The sequence below is a fragment of the Pimephales promelas genome, chromosome 8, assembly GCF_988280905.1.
Source record: "Pimephales promelas chromosome 8, fPimPro1.hap1.1, whole genome shotgun sequence".
NCBI lineage: Eukaryota > Metazoa > Chordata > Actinopteri > Cypriniformes > Leuciscidae > Pimephales > Pimephales promelas.
Window position 1 is genome coordinate 4,105,255 of NC_142776.1, and position 19,921 is coordinate 4,125,175.

Here is a 19,921-nt window from a genome sequence, read left to right on the forward strand (position 1 = left end):
AAAACATTTTAGTTTGGGTACGGATTATTTGGCTTCATAATGCTGTAAACAAATACATTTAATAGTCTTAATGAGACCGTACATCGGAGCTCTTCATCCCGCAGCCCGCAGAGTCTTTCTGAGGCATTTCGCTCCGTCTCAACCGCGCGCTTGAGTGACGTTTATTCTAACCAATCACACAACCCCCCCTCCCCTTTCTGCGACGTTCATGAAGAGACGGGCCAATCAGCAGCCGAGGGGGCGTTCCCATGTGGGCATACTCAGAGTTGTTGCAAGAAATTCAGTCTGGGGATGAGGAGAGAGGACAAGCATCCCAACACATCCCACCGTTTGGACTTTTTCTCATTCAGGTGTGCGCGGCGAATCACGCACAAGACACCGGGACAGAAGCCTTGGATTTTCTTTCTGACTGAGGACTGAGAGGGAAATGATCTGATCGCATTTGAACTTGACTCTTTTCATCTGATGGGATAGTTTATGTCGATATTTGAGCAGAACAGGTACATTTCACAAGGGCTCCTCTGGTAATGCGGAATGACCGTGCGGGACCGTTAATGCGCGCGTGGATCACAATTGATTCATCACCGACCACCGCATTCCGCGCGCCTCCGAACGCACAGATCTGCGGGGGAAAGTTCATAAAGATTGTCTGTCAGATTGATTGCTTTTAAATCAGCATCCCCCTCAAAACCAGCTGTGCTTTGAATTGGATTTTTTTTCCTCACGACTAACACACTTAGGCTAAGTCTTTACTGACCTAGTCCTCAAAGCAGTGATCAATACGGATATCTTCATATTATACTGGAGATCATTTTTGTATGACTGGTCGAACGGATTTGTCACTATGCGCTCGAATTTGGTAACCTCCGTACGCGCGAGCTCACAGTGAAGCGAGGTAAGATATCGCATGCATACACCCAAACGGGTTTGCATGCAGAATTTATAGTACTGTCTTGTTTCAAAACACACTGTCACTTCTCGTGCATATTTTTTTTTTTATATATATATAGCTAATTAATAAGATTAAATCCCAAATGCATAATGAGTCGTTTTGAAGTGTTTGACAATAGAGGCATTCCATTTTAAATAAGAAAAAAAAAATGCTGAGTGCTTGACTGGCTGCATTATTATATCCAGAGCCGCTGTGTATGCACAGGGAAATGATTACAGTGAAGCGGCCAGGCTGTTGTGGTGGTTAGAATGAATTATAACTAGAATGCCCTGCTATCTTTGTAAAGCCATGCTTTAAACCTTATTACTGTTTAACTCTTACTTGATTTCGAATTATATTGATTTTGATGCACCATTTGTTTTGAGTGTTGAATATTGTGGGATTCATCGTAACGTATTGTGTTGTTGTGTGTTGTAGGGTCGTGTTTGGCTGCTCTTTATCTACAAATGTAAGGCTCTGTGAAACCTTGGCTCTGACAACACCATATGGAGACAACTGTTTGAATTAAAGCAGCGGGAACACGCGTGAACTGCTGTCATGGATTTAAGGGATTTTTTCTTGTTGGCAACATTAGTTGCTTGTTTCTGGTTAGATCCGACCATTGCCCAAGAGCTCATTTACCCTATTCGAGAAGAGCTACAGGAGAATGTTCTTATTGGAAACATACCAAAGGACTTGAACATCTCCCATATGTACTCTGCCACCGGGGCTAGCAGTAATTTGGTTTACCGGCTTGTTTCTAAAGCAGGTGACACCCCGCTGCTCCGAGTGATGAGCAACACAGGAGAGATTTTTACCACCTCCAACCGTATAGACAGGGAGAAACTCTGTCCTGGCCCCTCTTTTGAAGACAGCGAGTGCTCCTTTGAAATCGAGGTGGTCATTTTACCCAATGATTATTTCCGATTAATCAAAATTAAGATAATTGTCAAAGACACCAATGACAACGCCCCCATGTTCCCCTCTCCTGTGATCAACATTTCAATTCCAGAAAACACACTCATCAACAGCCGCTTTGCTATTCCTTCTGCCACCGATCCAGATACCGGACCCAACAGCGTACACAAATACGAGCTGTTGAACGGACAGAGTGCCTTCGGGTTGGATATCGTGGAGACACCAGAGGGAGAGAAATGGCCTCAGCTTATCGTTCAGCAGAATTTAGACAGAGAGCAGAAAGACACTTATGTGATGAAAGTAAAAGTGGAGGATGGGGGGAACCCACAGAAATCCAGCACTGCCATTCTACAGGTGACCGTCACCGATGTTAACGATAACCGGCCCGTCTTTAAAGAGAGCCAAATTGAGGTCCACATCCCGGAAAACTCTCCCGTCGGGACATCTGTAGTTCAGCTGCAAGCCACCGATGCAGATGTGGGGGCCAATGCAGAAATAAAATACATGTTTGGTACCCAGGTGTCTCCAGCGACACGGAGACTATTTGCTCTGAACTCCACCACTGGGCTCATAACAGTTCAGAGGCCGCTTGATAGAGAGGAGACTGCCATTCATAAACTCACAGTACTAGCCAGCGATGGAAGCTCAAGTCCGGCTAGAGCCACCATAACTATCAACGTGACCGATGTTAACGACAACGCTCCAAACATCGACCTGAGATACATCATCAGTCCAATTAATGGTACTGTAATGCTCTCTGAAAAAGATCCAATAAACACTAAGATTGCCCTCATAACCGTATCCGACAAAGACACAGATGTCAACGGCAAGGTGATTTGCTTCATTGACAAAGACGTTCCTTTTCACCTCAAAGCGGTTTATGATAACCAGTTTCTGTTAGAAACATCTGCACTGCTCGATTATGAAGGAACCAAGGAGTACATCTTCAAGATTGTGGCATCTGACTCGGGAAAACCTAGTTTGAACCAGACCGCCCTGGTTAGAGTACGGCTGGAGGACGAGAACGACAATCCGCCCATTTTTACCCAGCCCGTCATCGAGCTGGCAGTCATGGAGAACAACCAGCGTGACATGTTCCTGACGACCATCAGCGCCACAGATGAGGATAGCGGACGGAATGCAGAGATTGTCTACCAGCTCGGACCCAACGCATCATTCTTTGATCTTGACCGCAAAACTGGAGTGCTAACGGCATCCAGGGTGTTTGATAGGGAGGAGCAAGAGCGGTTCCTCTTCACGGTCACTGCTAGAGACAATGGCACCAGGGCTCTGCAGAGTCAAGCTGCGGTCATTGTGACCATCCTGGATGAGAATGACAACAGCCCTAAATTTACACACAACCACTTTCAATTCTTCGTGTCAGAGAACCTGCCTAAATATAGTACAGTTGGAGTGATCACGGTCACAGATGCAGATGCTGGTGAGAATGCAGTGGTGAGACTCTCAATCCTCAACGATAATGAGAACTTCATCCTTGACCCAGATTCTGGAGTCATAAAGTCCAATGTCTCCTTTGACCGAGAGCAGCAAAGCTCCTACACCTTTGACGTCAGAGCCGTGGACAATGGAAGCCCTCCGTGTTCATCGGCTGCCAAGGTGACCATCAATGTCATTGATGTCAATGACAACACCCCGATCGTCATTTACCCACCATCAAACACCTCTTTCAAACTAGTGCCAGTGTCCGCGATTCCAGGGTCGGTTGTGGCCGAGGTGTTTGCAGTAGATGGTGACACAGGTATGAATGCAGAACTCAAGTACACTATTGTTAGTTGCAAAAGAGAGGGTCTTTTCAGAATTGACCCCGTGACGGGAAACATCACGTTAGAGCAGAAACCCTCCCCTGTAGACTTTGGCCTCCACAGGCTAGTGGTCAACATCAGTGATCTCGGCTATCCAAAGTCCCTGCACACCCTCGTGCTCGTTTTCCTGTACGTGAACGACACAGTTGGAAATTCCTCGTACATACATGACCTCATCCGACGGAAAATGGAAACTCCGCTGGATAGAAACATTGGTGAGAGCAGAGAGACTTATCAGAATGTTGACAACCTGAAGACCATTATCGCCATCGTGACGGGCGCTATGGTAGTGATTGTGGTCATCTTCATAACGGTTCTGGTGCGCTGCCGGCACGCCTCACAGTTCAAGGCCGCTCAGAGAAAGAAGCAGGGTGCTGAGTGGATGTCCCCCAACCAGGAGAACAAGCAAAACAAGAAGAAGAAGCGCAAAAAGAGGAAGTCGCCAAAGAGCTCCCTCTTGAACTTTGTCACCATCGAGGAAAACAAACCCGACGACCCTGCCCACGAACCCATAAACGGAACCATCAGTCTCCCGGCTGAGCTCGAGGAGCCCGGGATTGGACGCTTTGATTGGAACTCCACCCCTACCACCACCTTCAAACCCAGCAGCCCAGACTTGGCCCGGCACTACAAGTCCGCCTCGCCCCAGTCGGCCTTCCACCTCAAAGCCGACACTCCGGTGTCTGTGAAAAAGCATCACGTCATACAGGAGCTGCCGCTGGACAATACCTTTGTGGGGGGCTGTGACACACTTTCCAAACGTTCCTCCACCAGCTCTGATCACTTCAGTGCCTCAGAATGCAGTTCACAAGGAGGCTTCAAGTCAAAGGGGGCACCTTTGCACACCAGACAGGTAAAAGAACACTTTTACTGGTCTATAAGTACTGCTTATAACTGCCCTGCTCAGTACTGAAGTGCCTGTGGTAGCTAACTTGCTCTGAGTGATACATCTGTGATGCACTATGTAGAATGTAGATTTCAAAAAGCCCCCCTCCCGTACTGTAGATGTTCTCAAATGACCAAAAAAGACGTAAATATTGTATGTGTTTTTATATGAAACTAGCTGACCCAGGCGAATGCTATTGTCATCATCTTACCACATGCATTTTTGTGTTTTTATTTTCTTCTCTTTTTTTAATTTCATAAACCTCTACTTGAAACAAGTCCTGGACAAGCGATTGGTTCAATGGGTGAGATTCAAAAAAGAATCCAACGTCTCCTAAGAGGCTAGATTCAGTTTAATTTCACTGCTTTGTCATGGTTCAAAGATGCAATGCTCTGAGAGTTTGTGAAAGAAACATTTTTTTCTCGCCTGTCTACTTTGATCACCATTTTTCTGCATTTGTTAATTAGAATCCTCTACCAATTAATCCTGGACTGCAAATTCGCGCACACACAACATTTAACATTATCTCCTGGTTCATTAAATCCAATGGTTTCAATATTCTAAACCGATAAACTGTCACAGACCTTCAGTATAGAACACTATTCTCTTTGGTTTGCTATATATGCATATTTCTCAAAGACACTTCTACTGTATAAAGCGCTAAAAAATCGCAGTTGCCAAGCACAGCATCTCTAGTTTGAAACCCAGTTGATGAGGGAGAGAGTTAAAGGAGGGGTGGGAGGGAGGGAGGGAGGGGAACATTACCTTTAGGTGGCACTGTTGTTCTGTATGGGATATTCTGGCTATGGGCCAACATGCAGTGTCTGTAATGCATAGGTAAGAAATGGGGGCAGTTACTCGTTCTCTCTCTTACTCTCTCTATCTCTCGCTTACTTTTTGTCTCTCCCTGTCTCCTTGTCTTTCCCTTGCCCTTTTGTCTGCGTGTGTGTGCGTGTATGGGAGCATCTCTCAGTAAACAGCTCATGTCTAATGATGGACTGAATACACAACAGATTGGTTATGGCTGTTAGAGATATAAGATAAAGTCTGACCTTTGGAGAATAAATACATACACACTTGTTTACTTAGCTATCTGAAAAACCTTGTTTTTTTTTAAAGCTAATTATGGTGGTGATAATTATTACTACAGACTACTCCAAAATTTACCCATACACATAAAACCATTTTTTTAACAAAAAACAAACAAAAAAACATGTATGAATGTTAATACATTCAGGGACAATATATACAATTAATAATTATTTTTAGTTTATTTATGGCTGTTTTCATCATTGAGGACAGAATAAGCTCATCTCTGTGGACAATTCTGTGTTTTTAAAGTTAAAAACAAATGCATTATTATTATTTTTTTTCATGAAATGAAAGTTCTTTTATGAATGTACTCTAATTCGGGACAAGATATGCCCAAAGGAAAATAGAAATAGAAAAAAAGACCAAATACATTTGAGATAGATAGATAGATAGATAGATAGATAGATAGATAGATAGATAGATAGATAGATAGATAGATAGATAGATAGATAGGTTGTTATTGTTTTTTATTTGTTTAGTTATGATGAAATTAACAAAGGGTTATTTAAAATAACTACAGTCTTACAGTTTGTGTGAATCACTTTTCCAATTGAGGACATCCCTGGAAGTCCCCAAAGGGAAGTTTTGTCAGATTTAGCTCACTTCAGGGGATAATTTTGTCCACAAAGTGTAGATAAAGTAAACACACGCTACTCTGCATATTACAGAATGAGTGTGCGGAGGATTGTTTATAATTTCCTTAAGCGTGAAAGCTGTACAAACAAACGCTTGTCTAATATTGTTTTCCGGGCGGATGCGAGTCTGGAAGATGGGGGCGTCTGGGTTGGCTTGCTCTTGTGTGGGTGGTCCAGATCACGAACATGCATCGGAGCAGGCCGCACAGGATATGACCCTCCCATAGGTTACAACGCAACTCATCCCATTCCCCTTAAGAGAATCCAACTAAATGAAGCATTTCAAGAGGTTTTCAATGAGATTTTGGATATGCATTGCAGTCTCGTAGGGAGCAAGAAAGGAGTACACCAATGTAGAACGACAGATTACATAATGAACTCCAATCCAGGCCAAGAGAGTGGCCTCTGCATCTACTGTCCTATTGGGAAACCATGCTGTCGTGCTGTACATGCCTTTTTACGAATGACTCAGTGACCCAAAACAATAGCTGCCACTGTAAGCGCAGAGACAGATGCCTGTCAACGCTATTGAGGAATTGTACATACTGTGAAATCCACTGTTCGCTTAGTCCAGAGGGGTCGCTTTTTGAACAGGGGTTGCCCTTTGCGTTTCTGTCTCGATCCTTTAAAGGCCATTGACTGTGCGTTTCCTTTCTAAAGCTCAGATACTGGGGCAGCCTCCATACAGAGCTAGTTAGCACAGCTAGAGGCACATCAGTGGCGAGCTTATTATGGCACCCAAAACCTATGCTGTCAGCCATAGGGCAATTAACACTTGGCCTTTCTGTTCACCGACCGAACTGAAGCAATGCAAACAACAATGTGCACATGCAAACTTGTCTGTTGGTCATTGGTGCAGTTTTGCTTGGCCACAGTGCAATGGAAAAAACTGCTTGTGGCCAGGTAAAACTACAGATTTAAAGGGATAGTTCAGTCTAAAATAACTTATAATTTACTCACCCTCGTGTCATTTTAACCCAACATTCTTCAAAATGTCTTATTTGATTTACCACATAAGAAAGTTTTGGGCTGTATTAAGTTTTGGCTACTTGTAGGTGTAAGACCATTGGGCAAACGTGAATGGATTTATCCAAAGCAATTTACATTGAATTCAAAGCTTACATTTTGTCAGTTCTTGCATTGCCTAGGAATTAAACACATGACCTTGTTAGCACCCTGCTCTACTTTGAGCTATACGAACCTGTCAAGTCACATAATTAATCAACAGTACATGTGCTAAAATGATTTATACGTGCAATAAAATGTCAACTTTTTAATCGTTGCTATGTCACTGCTGATAATGATAAGTATTGTAGGGAAATTTCCTCTTTGCATCAATGCGTATCATTCCTTGCCCATTTCCTTGTCACTTTATTGTGTTATTCGGAGTGAAATTCAATCATATAACAGATACAAATTTCTCACCTTCCAAAGAACTCATTGATGAACAGCATTTATTGCAAAATAATCTGAGTAGGCCATTTATTTCTCATTGGTAGTTTTTTTTTTTTATTATTGTATTGCATGAGGCAAACAGGCGCACACACACATCACGGTTCAATAGCTTCTCAGGATGGAGGCGCATTAAAAAGTCTATTACGAAGTGCATGAAACATTTAGGTTATTGATTAAGCGTGCATGCATAGTGTGCAAGACTCGGCTCTGCGGGAAAACTCCTCAACAAGCCTGATTAATAAACTCGGTTGGAGAAATTAAACTGGGAAGCGACTGCTCATAGCAAACCGAAGTCATACAGGCATTCGTAAGAGATTTCGTGCTTCACCGTCTCTCTGCTCATGCTCGCATGTAGAGATTGTAGAAGCATTTGTTCAGATTTCAAATGAGAAAATCACTTATCTATCAGATTCAGATGTCTTATCTGATCTTTGTCCAGCAGCAATGTATATTCTTAGAAAGCCTCAGTTATACTGTATGTATCCAATCTCCTAACAGCTCTGCCTGTGAGTGCTAGCAATAATGACTTGCAATTATTCCGAAGTGATGCGGTTATTCTGTTTGGATTAGGAAGCAATCAGACCCGAGAGATTCAGCGGGACTGTTTTTAGAGACCAGATGATTGTCTCGCATGCACTGTTTCCTCTGTTACTGAGCTGTCCTCTAATCTAGCAAAGCAGAGCGCAGGCAGGTTTTTCCCACTGTCACATAATAGAAGGAATCTGTACGCATCGCTTATCCCGGGAGTCTCAACAAGCTAAAACAAAAACCAAAATGGAACAAAAGTGTCTGGTTGCTGAATTGAATTGCAACATTGAGTCTTAAGAGATTACGCATGCATCGGGCTCACGCTCCGCCATATGTGTGCTAGACAAAGGTTACTAGAGAGGGCACAGAGCGAGTAATGTGTGGAACGAAGCTGTGTGTGTGTGTGTTCAAGCTCTCTCGAGTGGCTTTATGCTTCAATGAATGGACATCCTAATGCAAACAGTGGAGACTCGAGACGGTACGGGGGAAGGCGGTAATAGACTCTGCATTGTGATGGTGAAGGGCCGGGAGGGAGTAGTTCTTTCTCCACAGGTTCATTTGCCACATTAATAAGGGATTAGCATGGACGGGGCTCCCAGTATCAGGGCCTGAAGTTTGAGAAGATTAATGGACTGTGACATTATTGTACCTGAGGGGGATGTCTGTTGCGATATCTGGCACGTCGAGCTGATGGAGGGGCTCCGTTGGGCCAGAGAGGAGATTTAGCAAGGGTACAACACTTGCGGCTGCTCGCTGACTCTCGTTGTCTTGCATAAAGAGCCTCTGCGATTCATCATTACATGTTTTTGGGCTCCACTTTGACTGGTTTACGGGGAGATTTGATTGTAAATGGTGCAGTGTTATGTTATTACATGAACATGCTGCCATCATTTACTCACTCTAAACCTGTTTGCATTTGTGTAGAACACAAAAGAAGATATTTTGAAAAATGATTGGAGGGATAGTTCACCCAAAAAGGAAAATTCCAAACCTGAATGAATTTCTTTCGTCTGCTAATATGGGTAACCAAACAGACTTTCACATGCATACTCATATGCTCTGCAGAAGAAAGAAATCCATAAAGGTTTGGAACAATTGGAGGGTGAGTGAATGATGATTTTTGGGTGACCTATCCCTTTAATAGGTTTTTAGTCCGCATGTTAGGTCTAGTGTTGTTTTGGACCTCAGTGACTTTAATTGCTTAGGCAAAAATAGTTCTTGAGAAAGTCATACAGGTTAGGAGGATATGAAGGTGATTAAATGATGACAGAATGTTCATCTTTGGGGCGAACGTTCCCTTTTAAAACCAGTTGAGGGTGACCAAGGTAATGCATTTTCTACTTTTTTGACCTTCAATGCACCGATTTTACACAGTACACATGGCACCACAGAGTACTCTAACATTAAGAACCCCATAATAGGGGTTTGTCCCAAATGGACACATTGGAAACCAAAGATTCTTGCCTTTGGAAAGGTTCATAATTCTCCAAATCAATTTTGTACACAAATCTCTCTCAATGCAGTTTCAGCCCAAACGGCAGTGGCTTACAATTCTGAAATTTACACGGCTATCCGTTTCTCTTATGTACTGTAACTCATTCTGCCTCTAGCATCGTTAGTCAAATCCCCCGGTGGGAACAAGTAGGCTTATCTTTCAGACCCTTGATTGTGCACGTTCCGCACCCAAGGCCGAGGTGAAAACTTCTCTGTGAGGTTCAGCCTATGAAGTTCAAGTTGAACTCTCTCGGTCTAAAGTGCTTTGTCTTTATAGCCCATGTTGGGGCCAAACTGTCATACTGCTTTTGATAGGGTGTGATGGAAGACAGGCGAGGCGCTGAAAGAATGGAACGTTGCCTCAGGACGACCGTTGCAAAGCCTGTGTGAAATTCCTAAATATAGAAACAAACTGTACGTTTGAGGTAGGGTTCAAGGCACCCCACTTGGGTGCTGGCAGAACTTTCTAGCAAACTCAAGACTTTTATACAATCACACAGATGTTGTTGTGTGGTAGAATGTCAAGCAAGTCTCCTGCATGGACAATACACACTTCTGCTATACTAACAGCCAACGAGGGGGAGTTTTTTATTTATTTACAGTAGTACACAAAAATACCACAGACCATTGGCAAATTACCAGGATTTTTCAGGCAATTTTGAGACATTTGCTGTTGACTTTTCCCCCCCATCATTTTCACGATCACACAATACTCACACGACTGTAAGTAAATATGACTAAATTAACATTTAATGGCCTCAAAAATGATTTGGACATTTGATCCACACTTAAAAAGGCATTTCATTTCACAAAATATCAAAGTAAGTGGCACCCGTAAAGATACAAATAATGCTAGACCTATGCTTACTCATTTCTTGCAATGATTTTTTTGTTGTTTTACTTTATAAAGTCACTTCCCCTCATGTTTACTCAGGTGTCCCAGCTGTGTAACCACAGGTAAAACACTATGTTTCACAACCAGAAAGTGTCCAAATACTATTTCGAGTATTCATTACCACGAGCCAGGTCGCAACTATGAGCTCCAACGACATTCAGGCATTTTAAGCAGGGTTTAAATGTCCAAATATGTTTCAGGCCCATGAACATAACAAGTATGTTTCTGCCTGGATGTTGTTTTAAAGGAGTCAAAAGGAGAGAAAGAAAGCGAGAGATGAAGAAACCGAAAGATGAATGTTCCAATGTGTTTAGTTGTGTTGTTTACTCTGCCAGCTTTCTGGCAGCTCATTTGCTGAAGTCACAAGCAAAAGTCAGCATCATTCATCATAATTGAATTTCATAAAGCAAGCTGATTGATAAGAGATGGCTCCCGGAGAGGCTTTGGATTTTTATTTCCATATTTTGAATCCTTCATTCTCATATATATATTAACTTTGATTGATTATTGGCATTGCATGATTCCTATTTATATATAATGGAGATTATAAACCAATTATTACAATAACATCAGAAGAGAAGTCATCTTATGGTACCTACATGCTGCAATTTTGAATGACACCAAAACGATCTGCACGATATGAAATGGCTAAAGTAGATACGGTGGAAGAAAATGTTTCTTGACTCGTTTGTGATGTACTGGACACTTTTTCATTTTTTTTTCTACATGTTTTCACACTGTTTCAAATGCTCACCTGAGGAACAGTAGGGGTTCATCTAATGTGCACCAACTCATCTCAACATTTTTGGGACAGAAGACACACACACTCCACATGAACACCACTGTACACTCTTAAAAATGAAGGTTCCAGTTAGAAACACAACAGAAGAACTGTTTAAGTCACAGAAAACTCTGATCTGAAGGACCTGTAATGTAACATCAAGAACTTTTCTAATATCCAAAGAGCAAAAAAAAAGCCCCAGACCTGTTGAAGAACCTTTATTTCTGAGAGAGTACTGTGTCCATCCTTCTCTGAAACGATGATTACGACACAATGAGCCCTGTAGGGCCTTTCCAAAAGGTTGAAGGAGTCAGATCACAGCACCCCCTTCTCTTCAGATTAATAGCTTTGATTACCATCATCTGTTGTGAACTTCTCCTGTTCCACCCCTCCACTGCACCCACCGTAATTTATAATGTACATAAAATATGTTTTATGTAAATTGACCTCCTGGTAATCTTGCTTAATGTGCTGTGTTATTCTATAATGGACTGTTATGATTTTGTTTCTGCATATTTTTTTTCTTTCTTTCGCTTGTTATAATGTACTTCCCCACTGCAATCATGTATGCAGCTCAAGTAATCCTTGATGACTATTAATATAATATAATTATTTTGTTTTTGTTTTCTGCTGAGCATTGTTTGAACAGTGAAAGTTGATCTTTTTAATTTCATAATAAATGTTGAAAAGCGATTTTATTCTTTTCTGGTTTTTAGTCCACTGCTTTTGACACTGTGAAACTCTACACTTTTAGCGTTAATCGGGTTTTACGGCAGATAAAAGCATTAGTCATTATTCACTCAATGTAACACTTTCATCATGCAGATCTAAGGTTTATCAAAGTTTAGAAAGTCTGCACATCTACGCTGATTAAAGTTAACTTTTGAAGCACAGAACTTGTTGACTGCTCAAAGACTGATGAAGAGGCATATATAGAGGTATGCATACACATATTTATCAGTCTGAAGATGTGTGAAAGTTATTTTGCTCTTGAGTGAAAGTTGTAAAAATGGAAGCATTTTTAAATTAACCAAAGATTAACACAACTAACTACAGATCTGCCAGCTGTCAGTGCACATTATGCGTGAGATTTTTGCATAGATTTACACTTAAAGATCAATCTAAGTGCATTTCAACTATACTATAATTCTGAAGTGAATATAAAAATATGAAGGGATACATCGCTTTGAAAGCCGATATAGTAAAGCCATGCTTCTAGCTTTAGAACAGTATGAATATGAACTATTTAAAATATGTCTGTGAGATATAAAAGGACAAAAGATACCCTGAAGCTCTGCTTGGTTTAAAACTTCAAGGATTTAATATAAAGTGAGTTTAAAAAGCTAATGACAGTAAGAGAAGAAGTGGCGAATTGCATTAATAGACTTAGACGAAAAGAGAATTGACACATATTGGTGTTTGTAAAGCTTTATATTCCAGTTTTACATTGCTCACATTTATTCATGCATTCCTTGGGAATTGAACTCACGACCTTGGCTGTTAGTGCCATTCTTTACTCTTTAATGCACCGCAGGCCTTTATATTGAAGAGTACCAGCTGAATGAATGCACACAATTTTATATATTGACACATTTCTTACCGAAATAGGACGTTTTATGAGCCATGATATTCTACTTGCTATTTTATTAGTTGCTTGCAAATGGTACACTGTAAAAATATAATTTCAAGATTTGTTATCACTACATTTTTTTTCTTTTGTCAAATCAACTTAAATACTTTATTTAGTTGAGACAACTTATTTTTTTTTGAGTTTCTGATGATAAAATCAATCTCCTTCGTTGTATTAACTCACTTTTCCCAGTTCAATCAACTTATAATTTTAAGGCAACCAGGTTACTTACTTTTTTAAGTTAAACCAACAATATTTTTTTACAGTGTATTATGGAGGACATTCGACAGAATTTTTATCGGACATACATTTCCATGCCTCACAACATTTGAACAGTCAACTGTACATTTTAATATTTTAAGAGAACACTAGCATACAGCAAAAAATAAACAAAAAATACAAATAAAACTGCACTGTAAAAAAATATTTTCAAGATTTGTTATCACAACATATTTTCTTTTGTCAAATCAACTTTATAATAATTTATTTAGTTGAGATAACTTATTATTTTGAGTTTCTGATGATTAAATTAATCTACTTCATTGTATTAACTCACTTTTTCCAGTTCAGTCAGCTTAAAATTTTAAGGTCACCAGGTTACTTTCTTTACTTTCCAAAGTTAAACCAACAATATTTTTTTACAGTGTAGTAATCACAACATTTTTTTCTGTTGTTAAATCAACTTAAATAATTTATTTAGTTCAGATAACATATAATTTTGAGTTTCTGATGATTAAATCATTCTCCTTTATTGTATTAACTCAATTTTTCCAGTTCAATGAACTTAAAATTTTAAGGCAACCAGGTTACTTTCTTTTTTTAAGTTAAACCATCAATATTTTTTACAGAGGTGCATTAACATGAGACCCAGACTGTATTAAATATGGGATAAATTGCATAATGCTGCCAAGAGTGCAACATTAAGAAGTATTTGCAGACTGCGTTATTGTAATCATTTTGTTTTTTGTTGGGCGTAAGCAGCTCATGGTGATATTAATATATTTGAATGCTTGATTTGAATGACTTTTGTCCAGAATGGATTGGCTTTTGAAGCACAATCAGTTCAATTTCATTGTGATGAGCTCAAAGCTAACAGACATGGACTAAAAGTGAGTTTGGGAACCAAGAATTGGTTCTTATTCAGAACTGGAACATTAAAAAATTATGTTCAGTTACATTCAGAATATCAGGGTAATCCCGAATTCACTATTCTCATGAGCCAGTTCTTTTTAGTGGATCAAACACATCCAACTTATACAGTGAAGTCTGATTCTCGGACGAATGAGTCAGTTCTTTAATGAGTCAGATACAAACCAAGCTAACAGTTTAATCCGATTCCTGAATTAATAATTATGAGCCGCTCTTTTTAATAAATCAACAACATGTAGTGCGTGCGAACATCCTGAACAAATGACTAATGAATCGACTCAAAAATATACAGCGCAACAGGGCAACTGTTCCTAGTCCGATTCCTGAACGAATTACTGACTTTAATGAGTTGATCTTCTTAGTGAGGCAAACACATATACTGTAGCTCACAATCAGGCCAGCAAAAATCAAATTTTATCTAGAAGGGTTTTTGAAAGTCTGGACTGCAAAAAACAACAACAACAACAAGATCTAATCAATAAAATTGTGACAACAGATTACAAGCAATATTATTAATTAAATTGAACTAATTAGACTAATTCATTCCTTAAAAGTTACACAAAAAATACACAAACATATCTGAATAACAGATAGACGTCAAAGATGAATTAAGAACTCTTTATTTTATATTGCCAATATTTAAGACACATGATGTTAACAAGCCGAATCACTGAAGTCACCAGTATGGTGATTAATGTTCGTTTAGTTGGGCTCTTGACGCTTAAGTCATTCACTTTAAGTTTTGTTTGGCTGTTATACCTGAGTTATAACAGTCAGATGAACAAATAAAAAATGTTTTGGTGTTGGTTAAGTTTTAACACAACATTTTTTTCACAATCATTTGACTGGTTAACTTTTACCCATTACAGGAATTAATTTGATGAATGATTAATCAATTCAAATTTGTTAAATTTAATTAATAATATTGCTTGTAATCTGTTGCCACAATTGTATTGCTTAGATATAGCAAATTCATTTTTACAGTGTTCAAATTGTATGTCCAAAGATTTCAGCATTTTCCAGTGCAGATTAAAAAAATCAGATTTGTCTGTAGTCTAAACACTAAACAATGTGTAGTACTTAAATATTCACATGAGTTGTGTAAATCATAGTTTCTTGTTTATATTTGACTAAAATAAAAGCAATCAGCCTAAAAAAATAAAATGTATAAGAACAAGGACGGCGGTAAACAATGTGAGATTTGCATTATAACTGGAAAAAAATAGTCTTGAAGGCATATTTAGCGTATCAATGTGATTAGTGCTAATACAACATCAACAGTTGACTGCACACACCTATAAAGACATTTCTACTTTTCTGCCTAAGCTTTCCCTCTATGGCCCTTTTAATTAGATAGGTTTACATTTCACAACAGGAGTAAATCTCTTTAATAATATAAGCACCAAAACAGATTAGAGTTGAATATGGTCTGATGCTTCGTAGCAGTTGTTTGGTTGAAAACTGACGCCTAAGTGCTGCATAAACACATGTGAACGGATGTGTATCAAAACGCAGAGCAAACACATCCACGGCTTAAAGTCCTTCTTTAATCCCTTCATTTTTGGAGCGTGGCCTCCGTTGGCGGGCTGATGACTTGATGAGCTTGCGCTGGGATTGAATACCGAGAGATAAATAAATACACAAACAAATCTTTAAAGGCTAGGGTTAGAGTAATCCCATCAGCACTGTCTTTTATGGTGGACAGCAGAATTCGGTATGTCCGGTAAGCGCTTCAAACATCCTGTTTTGACATTATATAAATCTAGCCTATATTAATATAATGTGGAGAGGTATAAACATTTAGAGCAGGATTGGATCATTGGTCTGCACGGGGCTTTTTTTCATCCCAGCTGTTGCTTTGACAAGCAGCTGAGGGAGGATAACGAATTACTGCGATAGTGTCAGCATTAGGTAAACCAGCTGGAGTATAAACTCACATTAGTGACATCCCCAAGGCATTCAAATTCTGTCATGACTTCCACATGTAGACTGTAGATAAAGCGAACTGCAAAAAAGGCTGTTTTCCCTCCACACCTTTAAATGCCTTGACCCCGCCTCTGCTTTATTATCATTGGTTGAATCTGTGAACCAATTAACATTTTTAAGTAATAGTGTGTTCACACTTGTCATGTTTGGTTGGATTAAAACAAACCCTGGTGTGATTGCTCTGTTAGTGCGGTTCATTTGAATAAGCACTCTTAACCTGAATTAGTTGACTTTACTTGCAAATCGCGTGGAAACCCGTTGCCCCTTACCGCTTTAGTTTTTACACAAGCTGAAACTATTAACATATAATCTTGAGTGGGTGCAGCAGACAAATCAAGTTTACATTGGTAGTATTTACTGAAAATCATTGGTTCACATTCTAAAAAGGTTTAGACTATAGGTGTACTGTTATAGTAACCTGAAGCTTTTCATTTTACACTTTTCATGACTTTGTATTGATTGCAATATCAATGTGCATTCATCACTTGATCACTTTACTCGTGGCTTTTTTTGCTATCACAATAGTGCCTTTTAAACACACTGGTAAAAGAGAAAATCTAATTCAAATGTCAAGGGAAAGAGGCCAACTAAAGCCAACACTAATCACCATTATGGTGACTATTTTTAAATTAAATTAAACATCAATTCAACATCTAACAACAAAAGAAAAGATGGGTCTCGGCCTGCTTTCAAATTAATTTTGGTGCGGTTCGTTTGAAATATGAACATGCCGCACCAAAGACATGTAAACAAACCAAAAACAGGAAAATGAGACCCTAAAAAGAAGAGAACAGTGTTGTAGTCGAGACCACCTCACTCGAGTCCGAGTCGACACCGAGACCAGAGAGAGTCGAGTCCGAGTCAAAACCGAGTCCATAGAGAGTCGAGTCCGAGTCGAGTCCGAGACCAGAGACGGTCGAGTCCGAGTCGAGACCGAGACCAGTGAGGGTTGATTACCTAATTTACTTTTATTTATTTAGAGAAATCCTTTTTTTTTTTTTTTTTTTTTTACTGAATTTACTTAGAGTTTAAAAAATATGATCAGTTTAGGGTAAAAAGGCCACATAATAGGAGTAATTTTATTAAAATTTGTCATGCGCAGTTGCGCACTAGAAAATCACCAATCACTGGGCGTTTCAATCAATTTAAAGAAATATTTTATTAACATACATTAATAATCATGAAAAATATTTTTAATTGAACTCGAGTGGAATCGGGAATAATTCCGAGTCCTAAAAAAAAAAATGTTCGAGTACGAGTCAATTCCGAGTCCAAATGGACACGAGTCCATGACAAGACCAAGACCATTAAAATATGGTCTCGAGACCGAGTCCGAGACGAGTCCGAGTCTCGAGTACTACAACACTGGAAGAGAATTCATACCTGTTTTTTCTGTTCGTAGTCACGATGTTGCTCATCACAGTTCAGAACCACATCTCTTCACTGCAGATCTTGGTTTGTGGGTGTGATGGAGAGAATTCAAGTTTCTGTTTTGACTCCCTTACACTTTTTAAAAGCTCTTCACGAGTTCTCAGCTGGTCAAAATACTTTCATATAAAGGTTACGCACACACAACGAGCGCAGTTATCCCAGCATACAACATTATTTTGGATGTTCGGTGAGTTCCGTTTCAGGGGTGGTGATGGTGCACTGTATAAGACACATGCCTTTGGTGTGAGAGACCCCGGTTCGAATCCACTGTGAGACACCAATGTGTCCCTGAGCAAGACACTTAACCCCTAGTTGCTCCAGAGGCGTGCAACTTCTGACATATATAGCAATTGTAAGTCGCTTTGGATAAAAACGTCAGCTAAATGAATAAATTTAAATGTAAAATAGCCAATACGCCCTAAAAGTCGACCAATCAGGTTGTGAATGTATCCAGATGCCTTTAAGTCTGGTGTTAAAGTCTCAACGCTAAGTGGACCAAGACTAATTGTTATTTTTTGGTCTGGACCAAACGAACCAAGTGAACCAAACTCCTACCTGCTTCAGTGGAGTGTAATAGTGAAGTAATATAGGGAATAGTATGACATAGTATTGTGATTTCAGCTATGGCCACCTTGTTCTTGTAACTCAAACATTCGAGCTTGTTGCGAGCAATGTGAAGGTCATGTGTTTAATTCCCAGGGAATGCTTAATCTTACACTTGAATGTAATGTATGCTGCTTTGAATACATTTAAATGGTCTTAAATCAGTATGAAATACATGTTGGCCATAATCAATGGCGATCTAATACATAGTGCAGGAGCCCCGCACATGACATAGAGGGGAAAAAAATGTAATTAGCAATTTGTTCCTACACTCTTGGAAGAAAAGCTTCTATATAGAACCTTAAAAGGTTCTATCAGCGCTACGTATTTGGAACACTCTTAAAAAAAGGGTTCCTCTGGGTTCTATATAGAACCCTGGGGTTCCATACTTGGCCAATAGAACCTTTTACCACAAAAAAATGGTTCTATATAGAACCATTTTGGAGTTCCATATATGAAGCGGGGGATGGAACCATTTCTGGTTCTAAAGAGAACCATTTCTTACTAATAGGTCATCATGTTTTACTAATTTGGTCCCTTGTTTTAATGGGATACTCCACCCAAACCTGTATGAGTTTCTGTCTTCTGCTGAACACAAAGGAAGAACGATTTGGGACTTTGACACCATTGACTTCCATAGTATTTTTATTTTTTTCTACTATGGAAGTCAATGGTGCCAAACAACTGTTTATCTAATTCAATGGCATCCATTCATTTTAAATAGTTGCTGAAGTGTCTAAATGTTGTTTGGGGGAACCATCTCGTGTTCAAGTAAACCATTAGAGCAAGAAAGAGAGAGGATGACAGAATCATAGTTGAGCTAAAGGGGAAAAACTGTGCTCAGCACCCTGAGACTACATTTTCAAGACATAAAATCACCTCTTCAGACTGACTTTGCAGTCTGTGATTTTTACGATGGCAGGCGTGGTATTAGTCGCTTCAATCTGTATATCCATCTCTTGCTTTGTCTTGGCCCAGGCAAATCGATGTTCGTAAGACGCAGTAAAAATGACAATAAAACTCAATCTCAACTTTCAGTCTCAATCTCTTTTTATTGCACCGCATTGACAAGTCTCACGACTGGGCCGGGAGAGGTAATGCACTGAAGTGGCCTACTAACTCTTGCCAGCGCGAGGAAAATAACCCGGCTGATTGCCGGGACTCTTGATTGCGTGGAGCTGGACGGTCGGCAAAAAGCTGCGGACTGTGATGCTGATTTACTTCCTGAAGGGACGCGGATGACGGAACAGGTGCTGGAGTGTAAATATACATGTAGATCGCCTTTTGATTGTAATGACACAGTTGGTGCCAAACGCTCCAGGCCAGACGTTTTTCTTTTTTCCCCATTTGCTGATTGTCTCAGCCACTGTTTACTGACTGCCTGCCATCTGTAAGTTCATTTCCTGCACTTAAAAGGGCTAGTTCGCCCAAAAATGAAAAGTCTGTCATCACCCGTAAGACTTTTGTTGATCTCCAGAACACAAATGAAGATATTTTTGAGGAAATCTGAGCGATTTCTGTCCCTCCATCGACAGCCACACAACTAACACTGATGCTTTGGAAAGTTAGTAAAGAGATCATAAAACAAATCCATATGTATAGAGCGGTTTAGTCCAAATTTTCTGAAGAGACACGATTGCTTTATATGATGAACAGATTTAATTTAGGCTTTTATTCACTTATA

The 19,921-nt window shown here is 39.8% G+C and overlaps 1 protein-coding gene across 3 annotated transcripts in view; it reads left to right on the plus strand.

The window, feature by feature from the left end:
* The first annotated feature begins 294 nt into the window (after positions 1-294).
* The window catches only part of pcdh9 (protocadherin 9), a 301,547-nt gene continuing 281,920 nt past the window's right edge, over positions 295-19,921 (plus strand). For all 3 annotated transcript variants that reach the window (XM_039689063.2, XM_039689064.2, XM_039689065.2), the window contains exons 1-2: positions 295-895; positions 1,370-4,525. In XM_039689063.2, coding sequence (XP_039544997.1) covers positions 1,490-4,525 — 3,036 coding nt within the window. In that variant the 5' untranslated portion in view covers positions 295-895; positions 1,370-1,489. The remainder of the gene's footprint in view (positions 896-1,369; positions 4,526-19,921) is intronic.